The following is a 25,129-nucleotide window of genomic DNA, read 5'->3' as shown; positions in this document are numbered from 1 at the left end:
TCTCCAAGGTGTTTTCCACAGTGGCTGCACCAGTTTCCATTCTCACCAACGATGAATCAAGATTGCCTTTTCTCCACATCATCACCAACACTTGTTATCTCTTGTCCTTTGGATAATAACCTTTCTGACAGTCGTGATATGAAATCTCACTGTGGTCTTGGTTTGTGTTTCCCTGATGCTTAGTGATGGTGAGCACCTTTTCACGTGCCTGTTGGCCGTTTGTTTGTCGTCTTTGGGAAGATATCTATTCAAGTTATTTCCCCTTTTTTAATCAGATTGGTATTTTGCTATTGTATTATTTTTTAATATTAACCCCTTATCAGAGACATAATTTGCACACATTTTAGCTCATTCAGTAAATTGTCTTTTCCTTTTGCTGATTGTTTCTTTTGTTGTGAAGCTTTTTAGTTTGATATAATCTCATTTGTTTATTTTTGCTTCTGTTTCTTGATTTTTTGGTGTCATAGCCAAAAAATTATTGCCAATAAAATGCACAGGAAAAGATGTTCAACATCGCTAATTATTAGAGGAATGCAAATCAGAACTGTAATTAGGTATCACCTCCCACCAGTCAGAATGTAAAAACATCTATAAATAATAGACACTGGAGAGGGTGTGGAGAAAAGGGAATGGTCCTCCACTGTTAGAGGGACTATAAATTGGTACAGTTATTATAGAGAACAGTATGGAGGTTCCTTAACAAATGAAAAATAGAGCTATCACATGATCCAGCAATCCCAATCCTGGACGTATATCTGGAGAAAATCATAGTTAGAAAAGATACATGCACCCCAGTGTTCATTGCAGCACTGTTTTCTTGCTGTAGCCAGGACATACAAGCAACGTAAATGTCCATCAGTAGGGAAATGGATAAAGAAGATGTGGTTTGTGTATACAATGGAACACTACTCAGCCATAAAAAGAATGAAATAATGTCATTTGCAGCAATGTGGAGAACACAATGGCACCCCACTCCAGTACTCTTGCCTGGAAAATCCCACAGATGGAGGAGCCTGGTAGGCTGCAGTGTAGGCTGCAGTCCATGGGGTCGAGAAGAGTCGGACACAACTAAATCATTTCACTTTCAGTTTTCACTCTCATGCATTGGAGAAGGAAATGGCAACCCACTCCAGTGTTCTTGCCTAGAGAATCCCAGGGATTGGGGAGCCTGGTGGGCTGCCGTCTCTGGGGTTGCACAGAGTCAGACACAACTGAAGCGACTTAGCAGCAGCAGCAGAGATTGTCATACTGAGTGAAATAAGTTAGAGAAAAACAAATATCATGTTATCACTTATATGCAGAATCTTTAAAAGGGATACAAATGAACTTATCTACACAAGAAAAATAGTTACAGATATAGAAAACACACTTATGGTTGAAAGTGAAAGTGAAGTTGCTCAGTTGTGTCCGACTCTTTGTGACCCCATGGACTGTAGCCTACCTCTCTCCTCCATCCATGGAATTTTCTAGGCAAGAATACTGGAGTGGGTTGCCCTTTCCTTCTCCAGAGGATCTTCCGACCCAGGAATTGAACCTGGGTCTTCTGCATTGTAGGCAGACGCTTTACCATCTGAGCCACGAGGAAAGCCCTTATGGTTAACTTATGGTTACCAGGATGAAAATAGGGAGGAGGGATAAATTGGAAGGTTAGGATTGACACATCCATACTATTATTTATAAAACAGATAACTAATAAAGATCAACTGCATACCACAGGGAACTCTACTCAGTACTCTGTAAGAGTGGATTTATATATATGGGTAACTAACTCACTTATACCTGAAACTAACACATCATTGTAAATCAACTATACTCCAATAAAATTTTTTAAAAAATTGTTACCAAAACCAATGTTAAGGATTTTTTTTCCTGTTTCTTTCTAGCAGTTTTATTGTATCAGCTCTTACCTTTAGTAAGATAAGTATTTGTTAAATGATTCATTATGCCAAAGAATGTACCTAATTTTTCATTCAGAGGACCGTAAAGACTCTGTTGTGCTTTTTAAAAGAATAATAGCAACTTTTCCCCCTGCCTCAACACACGCCAGTATGCCTGAAAGGTTCAACACATTAGAATTAATAGCTGTGGGGGTCCTTAAGGTAGTGATTCACTGGAGATTGATATCTGTGCATTCAGAATCTCAGAGTTGCAAACAAGTGCCCCTCACCCCATCCATCAGTTACTTGGGATTGTATGCTAAAAATATGGGCACATGTATAGATCATAAATAGAGTAAGGCCCTGAATGGACACATCCCTGTTATGGATAAGGCTGAATCATGTTTTCTGCAAGAAGGAATGATTAGAATAATTAGAATGATTTTAATTTTGCTTCTGATAATCACTGGTTCAATTGAGTTGCCCCCTGCCCCATGCCTTGGTTTTAACCTTTCTAATAATTTTACATGTTCTAATGCTCAGTTCAGTTCAGTCGCTCAGTGTGTCCAACTCTGCGCCCCCATGAATCGCAGCACACCAGGCCTCCCTGTCCATCACCAGCTCTTGGAGTTCACTCAAACTCATGTCCATCGAGTCAGTGATGCCATTCAGCCATCTCATCCTCTGTCATCCCCTTCTCCTCCTGCCCCCAATGCCTCCCAGCATCAGAGTCTTTTCCAGTGAGTCAGCTCTTTGCATGAGGTAGTCAAAGAACTGGAGTTTCAGCTTTAGCATCATTCTTTCCAATGAACATCCAGGACTGATCTCCTTTAGAATGGACGGGTTGGATCTCCTTGCAGTCCAAGGGACTCTCAAGAGTCTTCTCCAACACCACAGTTCAAAAGCATCAATTCTTTGGCGCTCAGCCTTCTTCACAGTCCAACTCTCACATCCATACATGACCACTGGAAAAACCATAGCCTTTACCTAGGCCAAATATTAGGCATTCTGCTTGTTTAAAAAATGAAAGAATGAGATATATAGTTTTAAGGCTAATATCTTCTTCATATACTGTTAGATACGAATTATAAAGATAGCTGGCATTTCAGCTTTAAGCAGTCACATGATTAGAGTTGATAGTAAAAGCATAAACACAGTTGTGGTTAATGAGTGTATTCTTCCCTACGATTTCCTTATACAGAGGCTTTTAACCTTAACCCAGGAACAGAGGAGTGATATACAGCTTAGCTTGGGGTGGGGGTGTTCTCTTTTAGAAGAAAGGAGAAATTGTGGAAATAATTTTTGAGTTTAGAGAGAGTAACAATTGGACGCCAGTAGAAGCGTAATAACTTACTTGATTGACCTGTGACACCTGTGGACAGGTGGTGCTTCTAGAATGTTGACATGGTGGGATGCTGTTTGTTTAGGCTGATGGGGAAGAAATTTCCAGCCTTACCTGTTTTGAGACTACTTGGAGGTCAGAGTGAAGCGAATTAGTATAGCTGAAATAAGAGGCAAGGAAGTTATAGAAGGTGGGCAGTATAAAATCTTCAAGACTTGAGGGCCCTAAATAGCTAGTGAAGTCTTGAGCTTGATTTACCAGAGTACACGGAAATTCTAAAGTTCTCAGCTCTCGCAGCTTACTAGAGTCACTTCATTTTAAAAGGGTAGACTAGGGCCTGGGTATCAGCATTTTTAAAGCCTCCCAAGTAATTCTGTGCATCTGAGCTTGAGAACTGTTTATTGATCCAAGCTGAAAGTGAGGGGGGTGGGGGGGAAAGATACTAGAGGAGAGTCTCAGGGCTAGGGTATTTCCAAGATCTTGTATAGTGTGGTTTATGGAATCTGAAAGCCAGAATTTTGATTTATTAGATACTTGGTACATTACATATTATTTTATTATGAAACAGTAGAATTGAATGTATTGGATTCTTTTAAATCTTGAGATATTTCTGGAGTTAGAAACGGAACATAATTAAGTAACTATTTAAAAAATACATAACACATATTTTGTTTCCTTCAGATGGAATGCCTTTTAATCAGAAGCCAAAAGAACATTTTCCATTTGTTAAATTAAACCACCTTAAATTTAGTATTTATATTTTTAAGAGGAGCTGAAAGGAGGAGATTTATAATAGAGAATACATCTAGATTACATTTAGCAAGTTATAAGGACATGCAGCATTTCATTTAAATATTTCCTCTTTGACTAGAAATTATTCAGCAATTGAAGGAAACAATCTGAGAGGAACCAATTTCTTGATATCATTCACCCTTTTTCTAGGTAAAAATGCAAATTCTTTGTATCTAATTATGTGAAAGAATTGAAATCCCTTCATGTAAGATAGAAAAAAATATGCACACCTTAGGTTACGTTCTTTGACTTGGTCTTTTATCTACATTCAGAGACTAATTAATTATCTAAAATTGATAGACTGCATCACATTTCATAAAGCTGCATGAAACTTAGGAGTATCTGTTATGGTAGCTATGTTCTTATCTCCCCTTTCTTGACCTTACAGACACTCCTCAGTAACTTTATACAAAGGCTAAAAGTAATCTCCTCCATTGCTGGGAAGATGAATTACTGTAGATGGGAGGAAAACACACAACTATAAATCAACTTTCTTCATCACTCTTGACATCACTAGTCTTTACTCGAGATCACCTTGAGATGTGACATCAATTCAGAGTAATAAGGAAGGGTCAATGAAAAGCTAAAACATTCTTGAAAACCCATTATAACACATCTCCAAGGGATTTGTGTCAATGCCGCAGCATTTCAAATACGCTACACAAATTTCAGAGGAATGGCTTCATGAAATGGAGACAACAGGCATCTGTGAGAGTCTTATGACATAGAAAGTGACCTGTTATTGGATCTCTCTTTCACTCCCTACATGTTTTCACCCTATAAACTCATCAGTCCTTCCTTCAAAAGCAGGGCATGTCCATCTGTTAAGTGTCTGTTGCAACACGCTACATCCTCCATGTGGCATCATCATTGAAAGCTGGTTTTTAGTGAGTAATTCTGATACATTGGAGATCCAGAATTGATTTCACAAGATGTGTCTAAAGTTGGTAATGTACACGTCTTCTATCAGGAGATTTCTAGTACTTTGGGTCTTGTTTACCTGTTTAATCTGTTCAGCAGGTAGCTCAAAGCTCTGTATATAATAAGAACTTCATAGATAATTGTTGAATTAGAAAAAATTCAGTACAATTCTCATTTTCTGTGTAACAGACTACGTTAGGCACTGAAAATTCAAAATATGCTTTTTGTGTATCTATACGTATGTATCACCAGAATTTATCCTTCACCAACATTTAGAATAAGTTAGTGAGAAGTAGCAAGAAATGAAATATAGGACGCATCATTATTCCATTCCATTTTACCTGTGGTGACAGGACATAGAATGGTTGAAATTATCAATATTCAGACTTCAGTGGTTAGCCTGTAAAATTATCTTTCTCTGCAAACCTTTAACCAGCACTGTTGACTAGTTTGGCCATAATAAACAGACCAAAGCTATCAAATCTGTTAGGCACTAAATAATGTGAGCTGGAAAAATGTTATTTGCTCTCAGGTACAATAAAAAAACTGTAATAGAATTTTTATGTTTAAATAAGTAGTATAAATGCTACTACAAGAAATGTAACATTGTTAATTGTATATAGTATGGAAGTGTAGCATTGTTAGTTGCATACAGTATGGGACATAAGTACATTTTGTGTGTGTGCATTCAGTTGCTCAATTGTGTCCGCCTCGGTGGCCCCATGGCCTGTAGCCCGCCAGGCTCCTCTACCCATGGAATATTTCAGGCAAGAATACTGGCGTGGTGTGCAATTTCCTTCTCCGGGAGACCTTCCCGACCCCAGAGATGAACCTGGATCTCTTGCACCTCCTGCATTGCAAGTGGATTCTTTACCACGGGCGCCCCCTGGAAAGTACATTTTTATATATTTAAAATTATTGGAAGTGGTGCCTCCATAAATAAAAGAGCATAAATCCCACTCAAATTTTCAAGGGTTTTATTTTGCACTTTCTAAACTAAGTATAATGGATTTATAAGATTGTGTTTCAGGTATACAGCGTAGTGACTTGTTTTTTGTTTGTTTGGTTGCTTGTTTTTACAGATTATTTCCATTTTAGGTTATCACGAGGTGCTAGGTATACATCTTCGTGTTATACAGTAAATCCTTTATTGCTTATCTATTTTACAGATAGTACCTAGTTTGTATCTATTAATCCCATACCCCAAATTAGTCCCTCCTTCCCTTCCTCTCCCCTTTGCTACCCCTAAGTTTGTTCTCTAAATCCGTGAGTCTGTTTCATTTCTGATGTAGATTCATTAGTATTACTTTTTAGATCCCGTGTATTCTAGGTGAGTTCATATGATGCTTGTCTTTCTCTGTCCGACACACTTCACTATGCATAATGCCCTCCAGGTCCATCCATGTTGTCACAGACGGCAGTATTCTGTTCTTCTTTATAGCCAGGTCCATTGTGTGTATGCACCACATTCCTTAAGCCGGTCATCTGTTGATAGGCACTTGGGTTGCTTCCGTGTCTTGGTTATTGTTAATTTCTCCTCACATTCCCAACCCTGTCCTCCTTCAGTCTTCTCCATCACAGTTCAAGTCACCATCTACCTATCTTGCTTAATCCTAAGATTTAGGAGTCATCCTATATACATACATATATATATATATATGTATTTCCCCCCCCCCCCCAACTTTGTGGCTTCGGGATCGTAAAGGTCCCCTGACCAAATACAGGCACCGGTGGTGAAAGCTTTGGACCACCAGGGAATTCCCTAGGAGTCATCCTTGCTTCCTCCCTTTCCCCCATTATTCCACTTGGTCTAGTTTCCCAGTAAATCCTTTCGGGTCTACCATCAGAACATACCTGAGCTCTACTTCTGTTCTCTCCAAACCACCATCACCTCTTGCTATAGCCCCCTTTCTGATCTCCCTGCTTCTGTTCATTGCCTGCTTAGAGCCCACTGGACATGGAACAGCACGAGGGCTCTTTCTAAAATGTAAGTCAAATCATACCTCTCTTCTCTATTAGGAAAGGATTGATAAGTATTTGTCAAATTAATCAGATGACAGTGAGAAGTGGTACTGGGTGAGAGTCGATATGACAAGGATGAAAAACCCAAAAGAGGTTCAGAGAAGCCAGGTTTTAAGAAAGCCTTGATTTATTGTCCATAATTCTTTTTCTACTTGAAAACTCAGGTATAAAAGTCTATTTCTTGGCCTGCTGTATGGGCATGCCTGATGGTTTAGGTGGTAAAGAATCTGCCTGTCAAAGCAGGAGATGCAAAAAGATGTGAGTTCTATCCCTGGGTTGGGAAGATCCTCTGGAGAAGGAAAAGGCAACCCACTCCAGTATTCTTACCTGGAAAATTCCATGGACAAAGGACCCTGGCAGGCTACAGTCCTTGGGGTCGCAAAGAGTCGGACAGGAGTGAGCATGCACATGCTATATACTATGCTATATTGGCCTGCTGTGAACGCTTAACAGCTTTCCCTAAGAGAGTGCTACTGAAGGCCAATCAAGGTTTTTCTCTGTCCACTTAGAGTCTAAACAGCTGCCCAGGTTTAATTAATATCCCACAATTATATCTGGAGAGTAGCCAGTTTCTGAAATGGCTAAGTGAGAGGAGGATTTTTAACTCTCCTAGTGCATCAGCTGGATCTGATGGCATAGACATCAGGTTCTCAGGTGAATTTGAACTGTTATTTTTCAAAGTCCACTCAGCCTGCAGTCCCTGCATAACTAACTGTTCAATTGTCCCTTCATCTGCTGCCATTACATTTTGCAAGGGAGTCCTAGGTTTGGGCCTGTGAAGTTTGGACTTCAGATTTTTCAGCACTGTCAATTTATTGCTGAGAATCTCCTGCAGAGCGATGAGAAACACAGTGCTGTTTGTTAGGGTATAAAAAAGTCACAACTCATTTAAGCCGATCATCAAGTAATGACGACAAGGATTAAAGTGGGGGCTTACTCTTTGATCCACCAGGAGTTTCAAATGGCAGTTATCATTAATTCTTGGATTCCCTCAGTCCTGATAGAAAATCAAGGCAACCAGAAACTATCATTTTGTAAACAGGCAGCTATTAAAAACACATTAATAATCTATAGTGGGTATAGCATATGCCTTTTAAAAAGATTTGCAGCTTGTTTCTCTGCGGTGAAGACAGAGGACTTCTCCAACCTAATTACAAAGCAATCAAACAATTTAATTAATCTGGAAATCACTTTCTTAACAATAACTGCCTCCAAAATGAGGCACCCCGTGTAGCTCCGTTAGGTAAGTACTGTTTTGATGTACTGCCTGTGTGTTCGCCATGCCAGTTCCCCCTGGGAATCATGGAGTTAATTACCTATCCAGCGCCTGCCCACCCACCACTAAGGTTTCCTTTACCAGGTCAGAAGCAGCGGTCTGTAAAGTGTCCTGGCACTCAAACATCCAAGAGCCAGCAAATCCCTTCGAACAGCAGGATTTGAGTTATAAGCAAGTGTTGCACATATGGGCAGAGAATTAACTGGCACTGGTTTTCATCTGAGAGTCTCGCAGGTATTGCTTTGCAGATGGGTGGATAAATTCAGAGAGCAGTGCTGTGCACAGTGAAGGTCAAGTATAGGACTCTGGTTCCACTCCATCTTGTTTTCTTGTCGTGGGAAAGTGCTACAAGTGTCCAGAGCAGTCTGGTCCTCATCTCCAAGTGAAGAATGTATGAAGTGTGCTTTATATTTCAGTCTGTTCTAAATTAGTGTTGTTGTGTATCACAGAACAATATCCCTACGTCTTCAAACACAACACACAAATCAATGTTTGTTTCAAAGAAGAACAAAGGCCTCAAAGATTGAGGTGTGCCTATCTAATCTACTCATCTTGTCATTTCTCCCTAAGGAAAATTGAGGAATTTTCTGTAACAAACGACACAGAAAGCTCTAGAATGCTCGTCGGTCCTTTCCCTCTACTATTAATACTGCCCCAGTTCTCTCTAAAAGTTCCCAGTTAGTGGAGCAGACATCCTCCCCGTCTGCTAACCTTGGAAGCATCAGTTAGTCTGTAATCGTTTTCATCACTTATTTTTGATCCATCACCAGTTACGCTTGGTTTGGTCACCAGAACATGCTTTCTGTTGGCTTTCCACACCCTAATCCAGCTTTCTCCTTGGCAACTCCTCTGTCCACTCAACATACTCACACCAGGTTAAAATATCGAGCGCCTCTCTTGCGTTCAGATTTCTCTTAAACCTTCCACTGCTGCTGCTGCTGCTGCTGCTAAGTCGCTTCAGTCGTGTCCAACTCTGTGCGACCCCATAGACGGCAGCCCACCAGGCTCCTCCATCCATGGGATTCTCCAGGCAAGAGTACTGGAGTGGGGTGCCATTGCCTTCTCCCAGCCTCCCACTAGGTAGTACCAAAACATGTGCTCATTGACTTGACCAGTCTGAATTCCCTGATAGTAGAGAGTCTGCCTCTCTACTGCAATGCCTAACTGTATTTGGATTGATTCTGTCCCCTTCCTGAAGTCCTTCCGTTTCTTCTCTTATCCTGAGCTTGCTGAACTGCCCTCAAATTAAGCTGCAATCTCTTGTCCTCAAGGAATTACCAAGTAGTCTAGTTTATACTGCCCTTGTTTTCTCCAGTAGCCCACTGTACATAAGGGCTTTTGTGATAATGTGGGATGTGTGTTTTTCTATCTCAACTAGCTCTTCAGTGTGCCCAGAAACAAGAAGAAAGATCTGTGATTAGTAGGAGAATACAAATGGCTATATAACTTAGAGCTGAGGAATATTTTCAGTGTATGGGCCTGGAAAGGCCACATAGAATGAGAAGGCAAAACCCAAGATAAGAAATGGTTAAGGGTAGCCCTGATTTTTTCTTTTTGTCTTGATTTTTTAAAGAGTGGAGTTAAATTAACCTATCTCTCTATCTCTGTCTCTGCCCATTCATCCTCAGTATGACGGGCCACCACGTATTATAAGATGTTACATGGTTTCCTGGAGGGCTGCTAGTTAAAATCTGTAAAAGTGAAAAGGTTCTTAAGATAATTCCTGTTTCTGCCTCCTTCAGATTCTTCAAAATATTTAATAAGCTCCCTCTACTTGTTCTGGTTGATCTCATATAATCTCCAGATATAATGTTCTCTTCACAAAGAACACAGGGCTCAGAATTTGGTGCCAAGTTTCATTGGCCTTATTATTTATTCTCAGGGATTAGAGTAGTAGGGATTGTTCTCAAAATGCCTTGGCTTCAATCAGTTGTTTTGTTTCTCATAATTTACTGATAGTTTGCTCTGTGTGGGATGTGAGCAAACCAAATTTTTTTTTTCTCCCCAAATAAAAACAAAATCAACCCAGAGATTTCTGGCATTTAACCTGTTTTCCTTTAGAAACAAAATTTCTAGCCATCTTGAAATCAAGACCTTTTAAGGAATATGAAGAGCAATGCGCAAACTAACTAGAGGAGGGGCTGGGGGAATGAAGGCTGTTGGGAGAAGTTCAAAGAATGTAATTTAGCTGTGTAGATAAAGGACAGAAAGGGTCCTGGATTACCGGATGGCAAAAGCAGAATCCATTTCTCTAGAGGCCCGAGAAACAACAGATGCAAAGGCATGATAAATTTCATTGCAGCAGGGGGAAAATGCTTCTTGATTCTCTATCCATAAAGAAAGGGGCTTTTCAGCACTTCCCAGTTAAGTGACTTTAATTGTGCTGTCTGTCATAAACTTAATGGCATCTGTTGATACCATCACTACAAAATCTGCAACTTTAAGTTAACTGAAAAATTTCAGTAGAGGTGCAGCCAGTCCAGAAGTAAAGGTAACACTGAAATTATCCCCTTCAAGGTGTTAATCTATTCTTTTTGCACACGGGTCATAGATTGGTTACCTTTATGGCTGGGTGCCATTTTGTGTCCCTTCCACCTAATTATAAATTGTCACGTCCGGTGTGAAATCAGCAATGTGGCAACACTGGCTCGCTGTTAAGGATTAAACACGTCTTCTTGATTTATTTTCTGTGTTTCAAGAACATGCAGCATCTGTTTGCAGCCTTTCCTAACCTCCTTGTTTAAACCGGCTACAGTCCCATCCGGTCCTCAGGCCATTCTGCCAGCCTAATTAACCATGCAGAGGGAAGGAGGGTGGTCTGGCCGCCTTGGGCCTCCCCTCACCTGCTGCCTGCCAAGCCTGCCCAGTGATCAGCAACAGGTTGCATGTTCTGGTGGGGAAAGTAGCAAGCCTCCAGACGAGCTGTCACCTTACATAAGCATCCATGTTCCACCCACCACGTAAGAACCTGGGGAAGACACCTTCTGCCAGCCGCTGGGTGGCTGTGGCTTTACAGGCAGCCTGGCCAGTCATCCCCTCGGCTGCCTAGGAGCAGAGAGACTATTGAAGAAGATACTTCTGGGCCTCTAGGCTGGGTCATTTGAGGTCTGAACTGCTGGGGTTCTCCACAGTATTTTATGCCATGTTCTGACATTTCTGCCTTTAAAATATATGCTTTGAAGAATGAGGATTTATTGAGACCTCAGACTTTTCTTCTGTTTCGGTAAATAAAATTACCGAGGCTGCCTTCCTAAAATGGAAAGTCTCACCCTCCCAATTGAAGCTTATCTTCTCTATCTATCCTACTGTGGAAATGTTAACATCTGGAAGTGCAGGAACCAAGACATATGTATGTATTCATTATTCTGTGGGGCTGAAATACTTATAGTATGCAATATATGGAAGTCTGTTGGTTGGTGACATGGGTTTGTTTATTCATATATTACACCCTTGGAAAGTTGTGCTGGAACTCAAGCCAATCCCTTCCTCTCCTCCAAATAAAACAAAAGCAGTTTTTGAGGCGATGGACATTTTACAAAGGTGTACAGAAGCTTACTGCTAAAGAGAAGAGCGTTCTGGATGTAGCTAATGATACAAGAATTAAATCTTCATGTCATTTTTTTTTTTCCTTCTTTCTCTCTACAGGAAATAGCCCTCAAGATAGTCCAAGAAATTTCTCCCCCAGTGCCTCTGCCCATTTTTCATTTGCACGGAGGTAAGAACTTTTTGTGAGTAGAGTGATAACGTGTTATGTGGAGAAACCCTCCCCCCGCCCCAGTTCCTTCACTACCCATTAGAGTTATAGATGCCTCCCTTGGTCCTTCCCTAGATAGTGGGCTCCCACTAAGGGCAGAAAAAGACATTTTCACCTTTTCCCCCATCCCTAGCGTAGCGTCTCATACATGCTTTTGATGTTCAACAGACTTTTACTGACTTATCCGAGCTTATATTATAAGGACTTGATTCATCGTGTGTCCTGGTGCAGTCGTCATTGTTACTGAAATACTCAAAAATAAATAAATAACTAAAAATGGCCTTACTTGGCATCACAAGGTATAAACTCTTAAGATGCCTCTTTCCCTGAGAGCACCAAGCCAGCAATTTAGTGACTTTCCTGAGTGTTTTCTCTTCCTTTCTTAGTTAGAATTGGACTCCAAGTATCAAGGCTATATGTCTCATATCTGGGTTGGTGAGTCACAAGGAGATATTGTTGCTCGGAGAATAGTGGGCATACGATCTGCTACCAAAGCTTTTGTCTTGGGATCACCTACTGTGATTTCTCCCAGTCAGAGATGTCTACACAGCCTCCTCTTCTGAGTGTGCAATTAGTGTGCTTCCCCTGTCTCATTCAAATCTTCACTTTCCTCCATTCCTCTTCCAGTCAGGGAAAACACACAGAAGACAAAATTGCCCCTTTAGCCGGGTTTCTGAATATTCGGAAGGAATTGCTCTTATGGTCCGAATGTCCTGCATAGTTATTACATTTTGTTCAGAGAGCTAATCATACCTTGAAATGAATTAAGGTAACATTTAATCAAGACATACAGGTAGGTTAAAAAAATAGGTTTAACACATTATGTGCAAACCTGCGGTGTCATCACCGCCGTTTGTCATCACGTAAAGTGTTTTCTGTTACTAGGTCCAGAGGAAAGGATCTGCTTACAGTGTATTTGTAGTTCCTGATAATTAAGCTTCTCTGGTCTAATCACACATTCGCCACCACATGGTAAATGCCTATGTGTACCAGGCCTTCCCCATAGGGAGCACAAAAAGTAATTGAGATGTGATCTCCAAGGAACTTTCTGAGACCCACACCCTGGTTTTCCCCAACTCCAACTTTGATTCTTTCAGTCCTCTTACAGCCTGTAAGCACTGTAGAGAAAATGTGACAGTTAATTGGTTCCACAAAGCCTGTGTTTGTCCAGTGAATATTAATTCACGATGATGCTACTATTCTAAATGAAAAGGGAAATCCTATAAAAATTGGTTTAAAAAAGAACACAGCATAGTCCTTAAAATACATTTCTTTGAGAAAGAAAAAAAAAGGTGGGGGAGGTGGTGGTGGAATGCATTTAATTACTTGAAGTAAAAAGAAAATGCACATCTCATAGCCTGTTTTTAAATGTGGCCGAAATCAGTCTTTTAATCCTGCCAGATTTATAGAAATGAAGAGAACCTAATAATTAAGTGGCTGACTAGAGGACAGATGACTCTGGTTTCTGTGCTATTAAAAAAAAAAAAAATACACAAACCCCCAGGCATGTTAATTTTTGACAAATAAGCCGTAAACCATAACAGAAAATTATCACAGGAGACCTCTGGTTCATTTTGCAGGAATTTCCAGATGGAACTCACTGCATAGTCTTCAAAAAGTATTAATTTAGATTAGGACTTGAGTGATCATCTTTTTAAACTTTTATTCAAGTAAACAGAACCTGTGTTTTCTATGAAAACTGAAATTGGCCTATTTTTAACATCTGGCATCTTTCTCTTCCATTTTAAAGTTGATTTTTCATTCAAGAAACATGGAAATTCCACTCATGGGTCTCCATTCCCTACCATTTGGTATGCATTTCTGAGACCTTAGGAAGTAATGCCATTCTGGGAGTCCCACATTTTATTACTTTGTATATTCAGTTCAGCAGATGAAAGAGATGGCCCTATTTTAAAAATTATTCTTGGGTAAAGGGATAAAGGTCGGACTTATGAATCTTTTCTGACCCTACTTATAACATGTGAGAATTTCCCTGCAGTATTCATCTCCTGGTAATGTACTAGTTGCAGTTAAGACTGGGAAATAAGACAACACACACTTGTTTTCCATACCATCTAATGTGTGTCTGAGAGTGAAATTATCAAGTTAATTTTTTTTAGTATTGGATTAAAATACTAGGATGAAAATGCATGTCATAGTGTAGTGGGTTTTATCTGGAACAAGGAAATACATTTGTATTTTGCTAGTAGCTGTGATCATTGTTATTCAATTGCTGAGTCCTGTCAGACTCTCTGCGACCCCGTTGACTGCAGCACACCCAAGCAGTAACTGGGATACTGAGTTACAATCCACCTGCTTGAGGGGTCGCTTGATGTTGTCTTCCTTGGTGGTAAAGTGGAGGTGATGACGTTGGTCTGCCTTCCCCAGAAGTTGTGTATAGGTTTCCATATCATACCTTGCCTTCACTTCCTTAGAAATATTGGGAGAGCCCTGAATAAATGCTGGGGATGTCTCCTGGCTGCCTAGTTGTTATTTATCAGGTGAAATATCAGAATGTATTTCCATAGACAAATTAATGAAACAGATTTGCCCACTGAGGTCAGGTCATGAGACGCTCATTGAGCACAGGTGGGCTGAAGTTACTCTGGTTACGTTATATTGGCATAGTTCATCTTGTTCCCATATCAACTAGACCATAAAATGTATCATGCCAGATGACTCCAGCAAACAAATAATGAAACCTGCTTCCTCTTTATGCAGCTGTAATAGCCAGGTTGATACTGGAACTTTTCTTTCTTCCTTTGTCGTACACCATATCAATCTAACTTTTTGTGGTTAGTACTGAAATGATGGAGGTTTGCGGGGAGGGGTGGGTTTTGAGCGGGTTGTTTTTGTTTGTTTGCTTTTGTTGTTGTTGTTTTTGCTAGTCGCTTTGTAGCCTGTGTTCCCATCAGATGTTTTTCTCATGTTACTTTTTCATTTAGTTTAACATTGAAATTTCCACCCACAAAGGAAACACACTTTCCAAAAAAAAAAAAAAAAGCCTTGTGGCTTTGGCAAGAATGTAGTTTTGTTTTCAGGTAACGTTTTACTGGTAGCTGCTACAAAGAAAAGAAAACATTATTAGTAGGATCCAAACTGTACTTCTGTGGATAGCTTTCTTCAAAAAAAGGGCATGCTATCTCTTAGAGCACATATATCGCAAATATAGGAAGGTCTCATGTGCCGTTGTCACGGTAATGAAAATGCAGTTGGTCCTTTGTGTTCCATTTGAATAAATAGACACAGACAACTTAGGGAGCTTTATGAGACATAAATTATTTCTGGGCCGTGGCTGTACAGAGTGCTGAGCACATTCTTGTTTAAACATCTTTCTAGTCATGTGTTTTCCAGAGTAAGCAAATGTAATTTATGCTTCAGAACTAATAAGAACATGTCTCCTCTTGGAGTTGTTCATTCATCTGAAATATGGTCACTGATACCTGAGGGAAAGGAGAGGTAATGAATCACAGAGCAGAGTCCTGGTGGGGGAAATGGTGTCCCTCACTCTTTCCAAAGACTAGTTTCTGATAATTGCTATTAAATGGACTGAATAATTCTTTGAAAGCCATATTCTTTTAAAAATTGTTAAAATAGAGAGTCCAGGCATAGGTTCTTAAGTCTGTAATAATTAGCCAAATAAGCCAGGACCAACCTGTGTCCGTTTAATTGATGGTCAGTTGTCTTTGGAAACATATTATTCGAATTAGTTTCTTCTTAAATCTTTTAACATTTTAAATTGTATAAAATTATTTCTAGAGAACTTGTGGCATTTATTTTCATTCCTTTTATCTGATACATTTACAAACATCTTATTTTGCTTCTTTAAAAACAAAAAATACTTGATTCAGTTGTCCTCCAATCATGGTCACAGAATTGACAGGTGAATTTTACTAAAATCTTAACATTGTACTATTTCTGTGATTTATCCACTTGAATTTCTCATTTTGTCTTTGTGGACCATTTGCATTTATTGGAGATAAAAATAACATCCATGGTGACCTATGATTATATTCTCCTTTGATTATAATTTAGGCTAAGATGTCAGTTTTGTACATAAACATGTGATTGTGACATTTCTCAAATTCAAGTCAAATTCTGAAGAATTCCCTGATGCCCCCTTATAGTGAACATGTCTGTGGTCAGTTTGGTCTGCTCTTATCTCTCACTTGGTAAATTAATATAAATCATGAATTACAAAAAGGCTACATATGGTCAAAGAATACAGTATAGCTCTTTAGAAAAGTGTGTTTTTCCTTTTCTCCCCATGGCAAATGTGTGTATATTTATCTTCACCGTGTTATGTGATTTTGAAGGCATAGTCCTATTCAAAATTGCTAATAAAATAGTTATTTTATTATTTCTAGTAAAATAATCCTACTTTAGCAACAGGATTGTCGTCACTGCTTTGACAACTCATCTGAGACCCTTGTAATGATCCCGATTAATAACTATAGAGTTCAACCCAGAAGCTATCCATCCTGTTGCCATTTGGAGATAAAAACCTTATTCTGTTAAGACTCCTGACAGCTTCACCTCTGTGACTAGCCCAGGTCACTCTACTCTGCATTAGCTTCTACCATGAGTGGAGAATTTTCTTTCTTCACTCGCTGTCACTGGCCAGAGCTGGGCCACGCACTCATAAACTCTGAAAGAGGCATTTGCTGGAACACTTTATAAAGCTAGGTCATGTCAGAAGGTAATAACTCTTAAGGGATTCTGAACACAAGGTCAGTCACTTTCTTAGTGCTAAAGTTATTTGCCACTTAAGGCTGGAGCCGGCCACGAGCCCCTGATCCTCCCTTCCTTTGGTGTGATGAGTAGGATTGTTCTCTTGAAAGTAATAAGCTGAAAGTCTTTAAGATGCGGTGGAAGTCCCCAGAGGCTCTTATGCCATGCTGGAACTCAGGCCCTTCCAAAGATCGTGGCCCCAGTTACCAGTTTCCACATAGGAGTGTTTTTCCTCCTGCCTTTCTATTTTTATTCATCTGAATCTGCTGAGTCCGACCAATGTAATTATCCCTGGTATTCATTTTGTCAAAGTGTATTAGTGAGAGATCAATAATATGGATCAACCCATTCACTTTCTACTTGTTTGGGTGTATTGATTCAGTTTAAATAAACGTCAACCTGCTGTATAATGTTTGTTTACTTTGGCCCTTGCTGAACATTTCCACATCCTCATTGACTGTGTTTGTGCCATTTGTTCGACTGAGAATACTCGGCTTCCCTGGGGTTCCCGTGTAGCCCTACCCCAGTGTTGGCCTAAGCTAATCGCACTTTCTCACCAGGACTGATGGACGCCGCTGGTCCTTGGCTTCTCTCCCCTCCTCTGGCTATGGGACAAACACTCCCAGCTCTACGGTCTCTGTAAGTGCCCAGTTTTCCTCTTGTCTACCCCAGAGCTCTTGCATGGGCAGCACTTTCTCTGGCTGTGCCCTGATAGGGAGGAGAGGATAAATTCTGCATGTCGGCCCCTCCGAGAAGGCTTCATATCAAATGATGAGCTGACAAACGCAAAAAGGACATACTCTTTGCTGCAGGCTTTTAAAGTATGGTGCACAAATTGAGCAAGTCCCCAGATCACAAGTTGGGAGGAGACTGGGAGCTCTTGTTTTAATACTGTTTGGTGTTTGGGGGGAGGGGAGGGAACACAATCTGGTTTTATTGCTTTGGTTCCATGCCAGTGATATTAGTACTGAAAATGCCATTAAACGTTGATGGCCTGGGTCATTTTTTTCTTGTATGGCTTAGATGTAGAGTTCTGTTTTGTTTTGTTTTGTTGTTTTTCTCTTTCAAAGAAAAGAAATGGCAAGCCTTAAATTTGTACCTTCTGGATAAAAACTTTCTTTTAAGGAGAGATTAAAAGAACTTAGCAATAGGTTAAGATCAATACAGAGACAAGATGAAGCCATGGAAATGGGACAGAGGAAGAAGAATACTGTTGCCGCAAACTACAACATTTCAACAAGAGCCCTAGCAATTTCTGAAAGTGATTCAGCGGCTTGGATACTTGCCTTCTCCATTTAAATTAGTGATATTGTGGGATATTTGTCTCTACAGAGCTTTATTTTTTTTACTTTACTTTTTTTTAATTGAAGTGTCATTGATTTACGATATTGTGTTAATTTCTGCTGTACAGCAAAGTGATTCAGTTACACACATACGCATATATACACTCTTTTTTATGTTCTTTCCATTATGATATATTCCAGGAAACTGAATATAGTTCCCTGGGCTATACTGTAGGACCTTGTTGTTTATCCATTCTTTATATAATAGTTTGCATCTGCTAAAGACTCCCTATCTGCCCCTCCCCTCCCTCCCTCCCCTTCTACAGAGCTTCTACAGAGATTTAGAAGCTGGTGGTCATTTAGAAGGACCTAGGACATGGTGTAGGTCAATCAATAAGTACCCAGTGGAGCAGTCTGAAAGCTCTTGTGCTAGCTAGGAACGTGGACCTGATGGTTTTAGAGCCGCTTCTGAGTCATTCTCATCTTCATTTTGTCAAAATCTTTGGTTTATTGCAAAGAGGTATCTATCTTTCCCCTCCCCCATAAACCCCAGCACTGTGCTAAGCATATAGATTCACACTTAATATAAGTGAATTGAAAAGAAACTGTGATTAAATGTATAAATTTTAATTGGTATCACCAGTGCCTTATACTTTATGTTTCCAGAGTTCCAGATGCAATGTAACATGGGTTTTCTAGAGCAAAACACTGGCCTGTTAAAATCTGTTGGATTATTTTTTACCATATTCTTATAATATTTTATTGAGGAGCAATAATTTATTTTCCTGTCCATTATTCCATTGTGTTGTGGTATATGGGTTAATTGTCCATTTAGATCATTTCTGTGAAGCATCCTGACTACCTGGAATAGTTTCAGTGACACTTCAGCCTCACATCCAGGAAAGGACATTCAAAACTCTTGAGTGGCTTCAGTGGATAGAATTATCACTAAATAATGGTAAACAAAGTCAGCCTTCTTTTTGTGTGTCAGTAAGCATCATTGTTTATCATTAGCCCATGTTTTAGATCTTGAAAGCATTGGCTACCACAGTGTGAAAATGATTGCTGAAACTGATTGACCAGAAAGCAAAAAAAGAATAAGAATTTATTCTTCCCAGACTTGTGAGCATCTCCAGTTAGAAGCCAACCACCAGTAAACAGAGTACTTCTCCCATTCTCCTACATTCTCTCATTGAATCATCCCCATGCCCCAGATTTATATCTTCTTTCTTGACTTCAAATCCTTTTTATTTTAACTATATCACCTTGCTTTGCCCTGCCGTCAAGTCTTATTATATATAGTTTGGATATAGAAGTTTCTCTTTTGTAAGAAAAACAGGGGAGCATGCAGGATCTTTCTTCTTTCTGTCTCTAGCTAGTAAATCAATGTCATTTTTAAAAGTGAATCTAAAAAGTGAGGGTGAGCTACACAGACGTGGAGCCCATTTGGTACAAAGTACTTTAGAAATATTTTTATAGACACTTATTATGTGCTAGGTACTAGTCTCACTGTTTACAATGCATTGGCTCATTTAATAGTAAATGAAAAATTTGAAAAAAAAATGAAAAAATATAAATTGTAAAATTTAATTGACTTGTTTAATTGTCTCATTTATTTGTAGAAACATACTTTATAATGTAGTTGCTATTGTTTTCATCATTTTTTGGCTCAAAGCTCTGAGGCACAGAGAATGAACTGAGGGGCTGTTTACTAACCCCTGTGTTGTAGCAATAAGAATACAGTAAGCTTCTCAACCCTGGGCACTTGACTTTTTAAAAAAGGCATTCACAAGGTATTGCTTAAACCAAACTTGATGATTAATAAATCTGACCTGCCCATCTGTCATGATGTCATTGCTGTCCCTGACTTACGTATGTGCCTGAAGAAGAAGCTTTCTGAGACAGCTTTTAGTCACACACACGTATTATATGTTTCTAACAGCTTCTACCCAGAGGTAAGGCAGCTTTTCTCTTAGGTGTTTATTTTATTGGAGAAGGTCAGCCAGTCAGTCAGTTCAGTCGCTCAGTCGTGTCCGACTCTTTGCGACCCCATGAATCGCAGCACGCCAGGCCTCCCTGTCCATCACCAACTCCCGGAGTTCACTCAGACTCACGTCCATCCAGTCGGTGATGCCATCCAGCCATCTTATTGGAGAAGGTGGTATCATATAATTGTGGATCTCGCATTCCTCTTTTCCCCTTCAAAATCAAATTGTAACTTCCAAAATGACAGTCATTTTGAAATGTATTTTTGAAAAGACATTGCAAATAGATTTTTGAAATGTAGGTGCTCTAACAAGTTCAGTTATTTTTTCCTCTTTATTGGCTATTGATAAAAGTGATAATTGAAAATTCGAAATGCTGGTTCTCATTTTCTTCAGTTTCTTTATGTTCTTGCCCTTTAAATGTTAGGACAAAAAAATGTGCAAAGCTGCTCAGCAGTTGCATTTTTTTCTTTTCTAAGTCTAACCTGAATCACTTTTGGAGTCTCATTTTCTGGGTTAACTGGTTGTGATTAAGTTAATTAGAAATGATTTTGGTTATTTTTTAAGTAAAAATACAGAATATATATGGATAAAGTCACAAACACTTTGAAAATACAACTAGTTTTACAGATGTTTGTTGTTAGCCAAGTTCCAAAGTTGCTAATGCTGAAATGTAAATACCATGTCTTTTGGGTATTATAGAAACTGCAAAATTCCCAAGTGTTAAAATGCTTCATTCTGAAATTGAAAAGATTTGGTCGTATGAAGTTAATCAGTCCTTCCTCAGGATATTTAGTATTGCTGCTTCTCTTAATTTCAAGTTTTGTAGTTAAAGTTAATTTGAGAAACTTTTCCAAAGTAATATTCAGATTATAATTTTTAATTTTAAAATAAGTAATATAGAATTATATCAGTCAGAAGACATCTCCCATATATTTCTCACAGATAAATTATTTTCTGCTGGGGGAAAGAATAAAAATAAGAGTATAAATACTTTAAGGTCTGACTATAAAATAATATTACTTTGAGTAGAAAACTACACGTACATATGAATACTGTCCTTTGCAAAATGCTAATCTTGGGAAACTAGTTTATTTGAATGATATCATTACTCACAAGATTTTGGGGAAACTCTTCTAATTGCCTTGAGAACTAGAAACAGTTCTTTTTGTAAATCTTCACCCTTTGTAAGTGGATTTGATTTATGATGTAGTCAGAAGTTATATATACAAACTAGTTGGGTGATGAGACTTATTGGCACCAAATTTAGAGAGCATGGTAGAAATATAAAGTCATGGGACTTAATTTATTGAGGAATTCCAAACTAATTCTTGAAACTCTAGTAGAAGTACCATTGCAAGGATGTATTGACCAGCAGAGGTATCTTTTCAGTAAGCTTGTGAGGTCCTAGGGACAGCGCCTGCAGCCTCTTTCACTGGTCCCTGATCTTTGCTGGAACTGACTTCTGGACGGACCCTCTGCTGTCCATTAGTGATTCACTCTGGGGGCCCCTGTTTGATACCTTTTGAATTCCCAGGCTGTTTGGAGAGCCTCCAGTTGGTCCCTGTTCCATAAACTCATCCGGTGTCACTTGGATAGTGTCACCCTTTTCCCATTCACACCTCGTTTGTCCCAACTGAGAGGAGGGACGCTGTTTCCCCAGAGAGGCCCTTTGCCTCTCATTTCAGTAATACTTTTCCCACCTCATCATTCATTCTAACATGCCCCCATCAGTAAGCCCTGGGCACGTTGCTATGGAGTTCAGTCACATGATTATGTATATGGTATAACCACAAAGTTTTCCGGTTGGAGTTAGCACCTGTAAACATTTTATTACATTTGCTACAGCTATTTTTAACATAAACTTTTATTTATTAACAAAGAAAATATTAAAGTGGAAATAAAGCCCTTCCTGCACAGACCTTTTCTCTTCCCTCCTCCTCAGAGGGAATCACTCCCTAAAGTCACTTGTGTCCCTCTCATGCAAGCACAGGTTCATAATGCCTTATGGGAAACTCTTTAAGTCTGGTGTCGTTCTGGAATTAATTTTCACATTTTACAAAGTTAACATGATCCTCCTTGTACTGTACATAACAGCCCAGCAGCAACTGGGCCAGCAACTCAGAATCAAATGCATTAATATTTCTGTGGCAAAGCTGAATTAACATTCACATCAAGTGGATTAAATGCATATTTTAAATGACTTTCCATCAGTTCAATTGATGGTTTGCCACCAAAAAGTTATTACTGGGAATTTATGAATAGACATCTGGGTTTTTGAACCTTGGCTACAGAATTGTGTACATTGCTTTACCTCTGAGACATATATACGTATTCTTAATTCCGGTTTTCCATTTGCTAATTTCATCATCTTTGCTTTTATGGCCGCTGCTTCTCTCCTGCTAGCATTGATTTTTCTTACTCTTCTACTGATGTCTTGAATTGACTTTGTGTGTTTTGTTTCTTTTTTCATAGTGACAGTATTTATGACTTTACTTGTGTTTTATGACTAGTGCTTTGGTTTACCTCAGAAGTCTTTCTAGCCGTGTTCTCATTTTTATAGTTTATAAAATAATCTCATTACATTGTAAAAATTCCTCTTTGTCTTAGTATGTACTTAGAAAGTATTTTATAATTTCAAGGTATAAGGATATTTTAAAGCTTTAGTCTATTAATTTCTAATTACTACAGTGTAGTGCTGCGGTGTTTATGAAGTGTGCTCTTGATGTGGCAGGTTTCTTTTAATTAAAAAAATGGAATATTCAAATGAGTGGTATCTTTCAAAATATGCTTATTCTGCCTGTGTTCCCATTACTCAAACATTTCTCATTTCTTTTGTTAGAATCACTTAAAGAGTTTACCTCTCAATAAAAACAAAAAAGCAATCACATTGTTTAATAGTTATATTTCTCAAATTGATTAAAAGCAGTGTTGTTTAGCCATTCACCTTTTCTATCTTACTTTTCTCTAAGTGCTGAGTGATTTTCAAAGAGCACATCTAGGTTCAAGGGATTAAAAAACTCTACACCACTGAAGCGGTTAAAAAAAAAATAGCGTTGAGTCAGAGAACACAGAAAAAATTTCCAATTCCCAGTTTTTAAAACAATGGCATTAGTGAGACAAATATTTTCTTTTCCCATCCCCTTTTTACCCAGGACTCATATTGATGATAATTGCGTCAAAGGACAGCATGCTTTGGAAAGACAGATCTCATTACCTTATTACTTTATTTGTGATTATACATCATAGAGTTCATTTATGATTATACATCATAGAATTAATTTTATGTTACTTACCTGAATAGCAAGTGTTAGAAGTGAGGATGTCACACTCAGCTGAGAACTAATCTGTCATTTATTGCACCCAAATTCTTACTCCAGTTGTCACTTTCTTGCTCTGGTTTTGACTGGGTCCCATCCATTTTCAGACCCTGGTTTTTCTTCAGAGAGTAAACTATTTTTGAGGAAATTGTAGACAAGCAAGATAAAATATGGTAGCCATCTGGACCTCTGGAGACCACATCAAGGTATACATACTGTCCATGGGTCGGCAAAGAGTCGGACACGACTGAGCGACTTCACGTTCCACCTTCATTGTCATTATGACATGGACAGGATGCAGTATAAAATGGTGATATAACAAGATTTAGTGCTGTGACCTCTATTCATGTAAAGCGTTTCTCTTTGAGATAGTCATTAAACCTCACTTTGGTTTGTTGTAGTCATCCTGTTCCTCCCAGGAGAAGTTGCATCAGTTACCATATCAACCGACACCAGATGAATTACACTTCTTATCAAAACATTTTTGTACCACCGAAAGCATCACCACAGAGAACAGATGCAGAAACACACCCATGCGCCCCCGTTCCCGAAGTCTAAGGTATGTAGACCTGATTGAAATTTTTTATTAACTGGATAACCTCTCTTCAACCATTTCAGGGAAAGACTTTTGGTCCTTTAATTCATATATGTGTTAATTGGTTTATGAATTACTATAAATGTAGTGTGATTATTTTTTGCATCTACGCATGATATAGTAAATTGCCATTGAAAGGCCTCTTACTGTTTTTCTTTTAAATTCTTACAAGTTGCTAATTGCTGTGGTAACAGAAACCTAGTGGACTACAAGGACCACCGAGAAACTTCTAGCCATTGGAAATTTCAAGACCATCTAATTATGGTGCCACATCAATTAATATTTTACAAAGAAGCTTGGCTAAAAAGGAAGGGCAGCGTGTTCAGGTTCACATTTGGAATTCAGGCTCCTTTTTATGAAAATCCACCCAGGCCTTGGATTTTTCCTTCTCATCACAAATCCTAATTTTTCTAGGATTATGAGCGAGCCGTTAGGAGTTTGTGTCCCATATATTTTGTCAATGCCAAATGTAGTCCATTTGACATTGAACAGGGCTGGTTTTATTTTGGCCTTGTCTCAGAAAATAATGGATGTCACTGTTCGGTTCCTCTGAGAGTGACTCTAACAGAGAGACAAAGCTGTTTATTAAGGAGTGCTTGGGAATTACACCTGTCACGGGGAAGGAGTAGGTAGCAGGATTGAGCAGAAGAGAGGTTGAGCTGCAGTGCCGGCCTGACAGCCACAACCAACTCCATAGTGAGTTCTGGGGATGACATGACCTATCAAAGCTGTCCCTCTGGACCAAATGACCCTTCGTTTCTATCTCCACTCAGTCCTGGGATGTAGTACCCTGGGAAGGACTTGGCCTTGGATGAGGGATCTCTGCATGCATGCCAAGTTGCTTCAGTGGTGTCTGACTCTTTGCAACCCCGTGGACTATAGCCCACTAGGCTCCTCTGTCCATGGAACTCTGCAGGTCAGAATATTGGAGTGGGTAGCCATTCCCTTCTTCTGGGGACCTTCCTGACCCAGGGATCGAACCTGTGGCTCCTGCCTTGCAGGTAGATTCTTTACCGTGGAGCTACTGGGGAAGCCTGAGGGGACTCTGCATCTGAGGCCATGTCCAAGGGGACTGACAGCTGAAGGCTTCTACAGCCCCAGCAGCTGGGACAACAGTCCTTCTCTGCAGGGGGAGCAGGGTAGTCCATCTCTGGGTCCTCCAGAGTATGAGATCTCCATGGTGTATAGAACTGGCTACTTTGATAGGAAGGTTTACTATGAAACCTAGTTT

The 25,129-nt window shown here is 39.4% G+C and overlaps 1 protein-coding gene across 12 annotated transcripts in view; it reads left to right on the top strand.

Annotated features, from left to right (window-relative positions):
* Positions 1–25,129, top strand: part of MAST4 (microtubule associated serine/threonine kinase family member 4) — a 618,855-nt gene that overhangs the window by 527,773 nt on the left and 65,953 nt on the right. For all 12 annotated transcript variants that reach the window (XM_042233730.2, XM_042233728.2, XM_042233727.2 and 9 more), the window contains 3 exons: positions 11,876–11,945; positions 17,276–17,354; positions 23,705–23,862. In XM_042233730.2, the coding sequence (XP_042089664.1) occupies positions 11,876–11,945; positions 17,276–17,354; positions 23,705–23,862 (307 nt within the window). The remainder of the gene's footprint in view (positions 1–11,875; positions 11,946–17,275; positions 17,355–23,704; positions 23,863–25,129) is intronic.

Source organism: Ovis aries, chromosome 16, assembly GCF_016772045.2.
Source record: "Ovis aries strain OAR_USU_Benz2616 breed Rambouillet chromosome 16, ARS-UI_Ramb_v3.0, whole genome shotgun sequence".
NCBI lineage: Eukaryota > Metazoa > Chordata > Mammalia > Artiodactyla > Bovidae > Ovis > Ovis aries.
The sequence above is the reverse complement of the archived record's forward strand: the minus strand, read 5'-3'. Positions and strand labels throughout refer to the sequence as shown.